At 42.3% G+C, this 9,186-nt stretch overlaps 1 protein-coding gene across 3 annotated transcripts in view; it reads right to left on the bottom strand.

Moving 5' to 3' along the window:
* Positions 1 to 2,255: 2,255 nt before the first annotated feature.
* LOC143021716 (limbic system-associated membrane protein-like) overlaps positions 2,256 to 9,186 on the bottom strand; it is a 606,415-nt gene continuing 599,484 nt past the window's right edge. For all 3 annotated transcript variants that reach the window (XM_076179388.1, XM_076179390.1, XM_076179389.1), the window contains 2 exons: positions 3,995 to 4,145; positions 2,256 to 2,296 (listed from right to left, as the gene is read on the bottom strand). In XM_076179388.1, the coding sequence (XP_076035503.1) occupies positions 4,042 to 4,145 (104 nt within the window). In that variant the 3' untranslated portion in view covers positions 2,256 to 2,296; positions 3,995 to 4,041. The remainder of the gene's footprint in view (positions 2,297 to 3,994; positions 4,146 to 9,186) is intronic.

Raw genomic sequence — 9,186 nt, 5'->3', positions numbered from 1 at the left:
GTTCTTCGAGTATTTTACGAGCCCAGAGAGCGAACGTTAGTCTAGCCTACATCCTACATCGTAATTCTACATTGACTGAAATCTAGAAAAGAGATTTCCGTCTTTTATTTTTCCCAATGCTTAGATTTTTTTCACAAAATCCTTTCATTCCCACGTCAGCTGCCATTGCAACAGGCGATCACAAAAAAGGGACCCAGGCAATGACGTCACTAGTTACGTCATTGGTGTGACGTCACTTCGATTAAGAAACCGTGAGGTCCTATATAATGGAAACCCCTATAGCAGAACACCACATTCGCACCGAAGATATTTGGATTTTGGATTTTATTTTTTAATTTCCATTTTTTCACACATCTCGTATATTTTAAAAGAAAATTTTGAGCACACAGGCTTGATGGTTGCCGCCTTTTTCATCAGAGCGAGATGGAGGTAGATTTCACTTGTTGGCATTTTTATTTTTTTGGAATGCTGCAAATTATAATTAATGGTAAGACCTCTTTTGACATGCAAATTCGATTTTTTTTATATAATCATATATATATTTATATATTGTGAACATCTTGATTTAATTTTTCCATTATTTCTAATAGTCGTTGTTTGCGCCACAATTAACTGACTGGAGGATTTCACCAAATGGAATAATGAAAGTGACCAAACAAAAAAAAAAAAAAAAAAAAAAAAAAATCTTGGGTTCTCCCGAGATTCACATTTGTGCCAACGTGTGGGCGTGGCACCACATGGCACGGGAACCCTTGGCACCATGACCTAGGTTTCCCTGCAAGGTCATTCGAGAGGTCAAACCTTAGGCGGACTTTAGCGTGGCATCACGTTTAAATGAGAATGGGGGGACAGAAGACAACCCACATTTGAATGTCCTGAAGACAAACCTCATTGGTTGTGTATCCATTGACAACCCGTATCGGTTTCTCCACAAGACAATCTACAGTGTCCTGAAGATAAGCGTCTAGAAGACAACCCTCACTGTACAGAAGACAACCTACAGATTGTCTTGAAGGCAACCTACACTGATTTACATTTTGGGAGAGGACACAAACCCAACAACTCGGCATAATATTAAGCTTTCCGTGTGTGTGTGCGCACGCGCGCTAATTTTTCTTTTTCGAGACTCTTGAACCAATTTGAATCTTACAAAACTAAATTCACCTCTTGCCTTCAATTTTTTTGAACCATTGTTGCTGCGACCGCAGATTTAACCCTTTCCAAGTAATTTCTAGAATGAGAGGCACTGACTTCATCATCTGTACATATGATTAAAAGAAGAGGATTTCTAGGGCGAGGGGGAATTAAGCATTGAACTAGATTCGGCTCTCGATGATCGCCATGCAGTTAGGAAGTTGGGCTTAAGGGGAAAAAAATATATAGGTTTGACAAGCGATTCCCGCTCATCATTCGGAAGTTAGACTCGTTAGTTTACGCCCTTAACCCTACCTGATAAACACCCACCCACCCACCCTCCCTCCCTCACGCCCGCCCGCCCATACTCCGCAATTTCATATTGTTTTTGTGTAGATGTTGAAGGACCCCGAACTTCTTCCATCTCTGGGAGACTTTGCCCGTCGAAGTTGCTGACGTCACTTCCAGTTCTTCAGGTTTCGTCCCCCAGGGACACCTGAAGAAGGGACCCACGCCCACCGGAGGGATTCTCCTCTGTGGAGTGTCTGTGACTGTGACGTCAGACTACGGAGAGCTACTTGTGTTTGAGGACGTATAACAGCCCCGCGAGACTTGTTACAAACCCCCCCTTTATCCCCCCTTCCCCCACAACGGTGTATACCTGTTTTGTCTTTGATTATGGCTGTATGTGTCTTTCTTTGAACATCTCGAAGACATTCCCGTTTTCAGCCATGACCATGTGGTGAATTTCGAGATGTCTTGTGCGTTTCTGAAGTCAATAGTTATCAGTACATACATAAACAGTGTCTGTGTGTGTGTGTGTATGTATGTATACTGCGCCAAATCGAAAAAGGGGGATGGGGTGGGGAGAAAACAAAGACAATAAAACCTAGAAAAAAATAAAATAAAAAAAACTTTTTACTAATTCGGTTAACCGACACTTCTAGGCGGATCTATGAGTCTCTTGGTCTAGCAAACTAAGACATTTGTACAAATGATATTCGTCCGCGGGTCCAATGGTGAATGAAAGCGATGGGGGGGTCCAGGTTCCTCCTCCTGCTGTTTTTTCTTGACATTTTTTTTTTCTTGTTTTCAGTATGTGTCCAACTTCGGTTCAGGAGGCCGAGCTGACTCGCGGGCTGGATATGTTGAGGAACTGCACCTGTGGGCGAGATGAACGAGGTTGGTCATCTGTTTGGATGGAGGAGGAAAAAAAAAGTTCATTGGTCTCTTAGGCATGAGACACACACAGAGCGAACGAGCTCTTGACTCTCAAACTCATTAAGTTTCCCCCCACCTCTTCCTTCTCCCCACGCCATTCTTTTTCCCTGCATCTAAAGCGGGCCCTATAAGATCGATACTATTGAAGAATATTATTGACAGACAGTGTAGGGAAGGTTCGTGATGGTTGTGACTGGAAATGGTGATCTCTGGAACCCTTTAGTTACAGCCCAAATGGCAGATGGTGTCGGCTCTGTGGTCAATATATTGTACAACAAGGAGTATTGCGCAATAATATTGATCATGTAGGGCCCACTTTGGATGTAGGGAAAAAGAAGGGCGAAGGGAGGGAGGGATGGGGGAGGATTAACGAGTTTGAGAGTAGAAATAATGATTGTAATGACTACTAACATCTTCAATCAATGTCATAATTTTTTTTTTCTTAAATAACATCCATTCCAGTTCTAGTCCAGTTGTGCTTTTTAAAGGAGCGAAATATCTAAATGTATTCTCGTTACAATGAACTCGTGTCCGAATATGTTGCTCTTGTCGAAAGTACAATAAGCGCGCGCACACAGATCTCTCTTCGGGGGATGGGGGTTAGCTGTCAATGACGAGGCCAACACGTGATCTAAGACCATGGTGAATCGCGCACACACCGGCTCGACGGCGCAGTGGTAGCGTTCGCAACCGCTACTCCAGGGGTCCGAGTTCGAATCAAGCGTACATCACGTGAACCAAGACCATGATGAAACGCACACACACACGCACCCCCACCTTCCCAAATGAAACAAGGCAGGAGGAAAAAAATTGGCGCAAGTTTTCCTTTAATGAAGGAGGAAAATAATAACAAAAATAAATTGGGGCGCCCCAGCCATCCTGGAGATCCTAATCCCCCCACTCCCCGCTTTGTCTCCCAACTCTCCTCATACCCTCCCTGCATTACCTCCACAATTCATAATATGACACAAAGCCCCCCCCCTACTTACGATCGTACTCTTACATTCGCATACCTCTCATCTCCCCTTTGACATCCCCTTCACTTCTCCGCAGCGCTTTTATTTCCCCCACGTGTCTAGTCTCCCCATTGTCCCCCATACTTGTTACATGTCCTCTTTCCATCATTACCCTCCCTTCACCCTATGCCTCCCAGCCTACACGTTCTCTCCCCAGACCCCCTCTCCCAAGCATCCCCCCCATTCCCCACTCAACCCCTTAAATCTTCAAATACTATCTCCCCCTTACCCTCTTCAGCGTCCTCTCATTCACCCCCATATGCGTCATATTCCCCCCTCCCTTATCCCTCCACCACCACGATTTGGCAGCAAAATGTATTACATAAATATGCGGAGATCGATATAATTGTAATTGGAAAAAGAAAAGGAAAGCAAAATATACTGGTGTATAACGAGCCCTCCTTATTAAAAAAAAATCAACCACAGTAGACAAGACATACATACATACACACACACACACAAAATTTACTGGAAGCCTTTTTCCTATTCATTATTCAATATAAGATACAATAACGTGTACTGAATAGACGATCATCTTCAGAGACGGGCTGTTTCAGCCACCGGTCGAGTGCGCTAGACACTACACCATATCCCCTCCAAAGCGAAACACTGCCAGCACTTACCTGTCAAACGTCTAGCGATAAGGTCTAACGAAGCTGGAGCTCGAGTCTTAAGTCCTGAAGGCGATGTGAAGGGCGACCAGGGACCCGAGGGCGACCAGAGTGGTCGAGGCGCAGGTAGTTGCCGATCCGCCCGTCTTCAAGGCTTCACCATCTGAAATAATATGTCGCACTTTACAGTCATGGTTTCAGGCGACACGGTTATTCACACGCACCAAAAACCATTACCCAGAGGTCGGATTATAGACTAAGCTATCATTCGGGAAGGTAATAGCTGTCGATCACCAGTCCAGGATATGATCAGAAGCTATGGTGTGAATTCTCTTTCAGGAACTGGAAAGAAGGATAGGGAAATGTGAATAGTTTAACATCAAGAGGCGCACAGCTGTCACATTTACCCTAAGTTTTTGGACTTCCAGGGCAAGTGATAGTCACCGGTGGCTTTTGTTTTCGAACCCGGGACCTTGTGTAAAGCCTCGTTGACAAGGGACTAGTTTAGTAGCCGCTAGTGCTAGCGACTTGTAAACTACTCCCTCTATTTGCCCAATGTCAATGAGTGTTAGTCAACTTGCCTCCAAACTATCCTAGTATCATCGTTTACTTGCCAGGTATGTTAACATGCAACTAGCACTAGCGACAACTTAACTCGCAGCAAGCACTAGCGGCAACTAAACTAGCCCTGTGTTTATGAGGCTTAAAGCGAAGAATGTGAAGATTAGGGCGGGGAATGTCGAGGAGTCCGTGGGATTGGGTGTTGGGAGGGGTGGAGTTCCTTGATTTAAATGGAGTGATCGATCGAGACCCAGTTCGGTGAGGGAGGCCGCGCCTTTTTTCAGCTAAAAACGGACATTTTCTTGAACGAAATATGTGAAGTCGTTGTAGGTGTGCGCGCGCGAGTACGAGTCCGACCTCATTATGGGGGAAGAGGTCACCGTGGGTTCTCCAAATATTTGACAACTCTTTTATATAATAAAGGAAATGGCCCAAGTGTAAGCTAAATACCACGTGGATAAAATAAATGTATCACGTACTCAAAGTGAAAACCAAAACTTTTGCTCGTGACTGTACAGGCAATACAGGGTCGGAGCGCTCGAGCAAAATGACTTTCCACGCCCCGTCTAAACGTGAGGGCCCCTGAATAAGCGAGTTGTTGGAATTAGGTACGTATGAAGGTCTGGTATTCTCAAGTAATGCATTAGTAAATATTTTGACTTTAGTTATGTGTAATGAGTAAAAAATATAAAGAATAACCTGTATTATGGCATGTGACGGCACCAGTATAAACGATGGTCACTCCTCTGTGAAGGAGTGAACGAATTGCTAGTAGTTGTATATACTTGCTCAGTATAGGAATCAAATGTGTTGCATCATCAATATTAAGTTACGATAAACCAATACTGCATGACATTATCAATAAATATTGCCACGTCCATACAACGAAAGGTTGGTAACATAATTTGAGAGAGATGAGCAAGGTCTACCGACACCAGTAGTCAATATAAAGGCTTTATCCATGCCCTGGGCGGGATTCGAACCCGGACCGCCGTAGTGGCGGACGCGAACGCTACCACTCCGCCGTCAAGTCTGTGTGCACGCGTTTGCGTGCGTGCGCGCACGTGTGCAACGAAATCGGTAATAGTAACTAATTCTGTAATAATCATAACGGTAACATGGTAATGAAAGCAAATGAAAAGTATTATTATAGTAACATTATTGGTATTACATTATTCGTGCCATTATCATTACTATTAGTTAACATCGTTACCAATATAACTTACCACCATACATTTGTTCTATATGTATTATGTATACATTAGCTTACGACAGCAAAGCGAGCAAAGCGCACTCGCTTTGCTGTCGTAAACGTAAATGTATACAATATATGTGGAACAAATGTATGGTGGTAAAGATGTTAACTAAGTAATGATAATGGCACGAATAATGCAATACCATTAATGTATAATAAAATACGGACATTTTCGTTAATTTTTGTTTTATTTTTCGTTACTATACATTCTACCAATTTCGTTAATATTACAAAGGATGCGTCATCATTGGACTTGGTTACTGCGTAACTGTTATTTGTACTACAAATTCGTTACTATTACCTGTTTAAAACAGGTAACGAAATTTGTTGCAGAATTATTGTAATAGTAACGACAAATTTCGTTACTATTACCTGTTTTGAACAATAGATTGCGTTACTATTACAATACAAATTTCGTACTATTACCTGTTTTGAACAATAGATTGCGTTACTATTACAATACTACAAATTACTATAACAATAGATTTCGTTACTATTAAAATAATTGCGTTACTATTAAAATAATTTCGGTACTATTACAAATTTCATTAGTTACACAATGATTGCGTAATTAATAGTAACGCAATTGTTGATTGTAACTAACGGAATTTATAATGAAAGTATTGTAATAGTAATGAAATTTGTAGAAATTATTGTATACCGAATGTTAACAGATTGCGTTAATGATTGCATTACCGTTGCTTACCATTATTACTAATGTACATTCAGAGTTCATTATACTAATTACCGACCTCGTTACTACTAGTTCTACAGATTTCAATACATATTTCTTACACAACTTACTTTTACGAGAATTATAGTTACCTTAATTATTAACGTTACAAATTCGTTACTACTACCGATATCATTGGCACGGTCATTATTACCATTACAATTATAACGGTAATGGTAACGTTGATGCAAAAAATAAAGGTCTGCCATGGATTTAACGGTTTCGGTAGACCTTGCTCAGCTCTTTCCAGGTCGACTACATCTTTCGTTTTGATAATATAATGGCGGTATATTTATTGATAATGTGTAGTATTCCTATTTAGTTATTGCATATGTTTATTGTATACGTAACTCTCCTTTATTGTAGTACTTAATCTCAATAATATTGTAAATGTTTTATAGGTCATTGCATTATAAGTGCCCTATGTACAATTATATAACCGCCCATGTGCGTCTTTTTAAATGGTCGCTAGGGATATGCACTGAGCGCAAGCGCTGTTAAGTTTAAATGCCATAGCTGATGTGTTTTGCGACACTGCCTCTGACCCAGGGCAGTGGACAGGAGTGGAGTGTATGTGGGAATTGTTTTTATGCCAAAGCCTTGGTATATGTATTAAGGTTTTTAGTATAATGTTACCCTTAACCGTTTTGCAAGCATATTCCTCGTATGTAATTGTTCTCGTCTCTTTATATTCTTATGTATATGCCTGTCTGTATTGTTCTACCTACAAATTCCACCTGGCAACAGAGTACCAGAAAAGTAGGTCAGAAACGCGTACCCATACCCCGGAGGCAGATTTCTTCTTACCGTGCTTGCGTGTATACATAACCACACTGGAAAATGACTACATAGACAATATATATATATATTGTAAATGTTTTATATAAGCGAGATTAAGTACTACATGTATAATAAAGGAGTACATATACAATAACTAAGTAAAGAGAGGAATTACTTCTTCACATCTAAAATACACGAGCTGACAGTAACTTAATCTTGATAATGAAAAACATTTGATGCCTATACTGAACTATATAGAACTACTAGCAACTCGTGAACTCGCTCACAGAGAAGCAGTCACATATGTTATTCGTTATACTTTTACTTTATTACACGTTTTCTATACACATATCTATCTTTTGTAATGATAAAGTCAAAACAATTAGTGATGCATTACTTGCGAATACCAGACCTACATATCTAACTACCAACAACTCACTCACCATGGGGCGAGGAAAGTAATTTTGTTTGAGCGCTCTGGCTATGGCTTCCTGCACTGCCTAATCACGGACTTTCAACCATGGCTGTACATGTGTGCAACAGACGAATGAAGGTCCAAATCCGAGTAATACGCAGACGTGTGCACTCGAATATACGAACACGCACATTTACACATGCATTCATGAACTGTCCTGTAAAGCCTGTTCGAAAAAGGCCTGAACACAGCTGCCTTGACCGAGAGCATCGACCAGTTGGCAACTACTCAATGGTTTAGACACAGACAGAAACAGGCACAGACGACTGATTGCTGATGGTGATCAGCATTCCCTAATTGCTCGCTCACTGTGTACTTGTCTGGCGCCGCAGAACCAGACTCGCGCGGACGAACGCACGCATTCATGCACACTCGTATACGTACTCGGCAAATGGAGGTTCCCTTTGGTATTTAGTACACACACATACACGGTGAGAATTTGCAGTCATCGGAGGCGTACTGGTCTCACACTCTCTTACCTATGGGTTCGAATCCCGCACTCCTCTCAGATTCCCAAGTGACTGTTGTTACCTGCCTCCTACAGTCCCTAAAGCGCATAATAGGACAAAGGTGACGGCTTCGGTCGCAGTTACTCAGCGCCTCCTGGCGTAGGCTCCTCACCACTGGGTCAGGAAGGGGGGGTGGGATATTTATTTCAAAATTTGCTCGAGCACGCAGGTTCCGTCACAGTAAACGTACGCATACAACCCCCGCTTGTGATTCATCCGTCTTGGGTCAAGTGTTGTCCTTGTGATCGACAGAGCTCTATCACCCGGATGAGAACTCAAAGCTTGTAAATGGCTCAACTGTGACCTTATATACACACACCTCCTTTACCAGCAGAGATGGGGTACCGGCTCGCTGAATTAGCGCTTGAGAGCTCTATCACTGTACCATCGAGCCGTGTGTGTAGTAGTTTCACATGATCAGTACCATTAGTACCTCAGTACTGTCAAATACTGTACAAGTTGGGACAGTAATATGCATGGCTCATTGGCTGACCCCCACCCCAAAAGGAGTGTTATTATGCGCTGAGGGTCCAGGGCGCCTCGTGTTGTTAGAATATAATCTATACTCGAAGTAAACACGCGTATTTTCAATTTCCACTGAAGAAAGGACGATTTGGGGGGGGGGGCGGCGGCAAAGGCGACGTTTTAGGTTGCAGCAAAGCGTCTCCTGGCGTAATCTCGCCTTTTTCATTGTTGATATGGAATGAGATGGCAACCCCCCCCCCTAAGAAACAGGGCTCTAACCTCATTCTAACTGGGTTTAAGGGTTGAGATTTCATGGGTCCGGTGGCTTTGAAAGGGGCTATATGCATAGCCAGGAGGCTGAGCTAAGCCATTCCAACACGTATTACACCCTAATTCTAAATTTAATTAGGCATGCCTGTTTAGAGA

Source organism: Oratosquilla oratoria, chromosome 42 (assembly GCF_046742065.1).
Source record: "Oratosquilla oratoria isolate Oo_2021 chromosome 42, ASM4674206v1, whole genome shotgun sequence".
In the NCBI taxonomy this organism is placed as follows: domain Eukaryota; kingdom Metazoa; phylum Arthropoda; class Malacostraca; order Stomatopoda; family Squillidae; genus Oratosquilla; species Oratosquilla oratoria.
The sequence above is the reverse complement of the archived record's forward strand: the minus strand, read 5'-3'. Positions and strand labels throughout refer to the sequence as shown.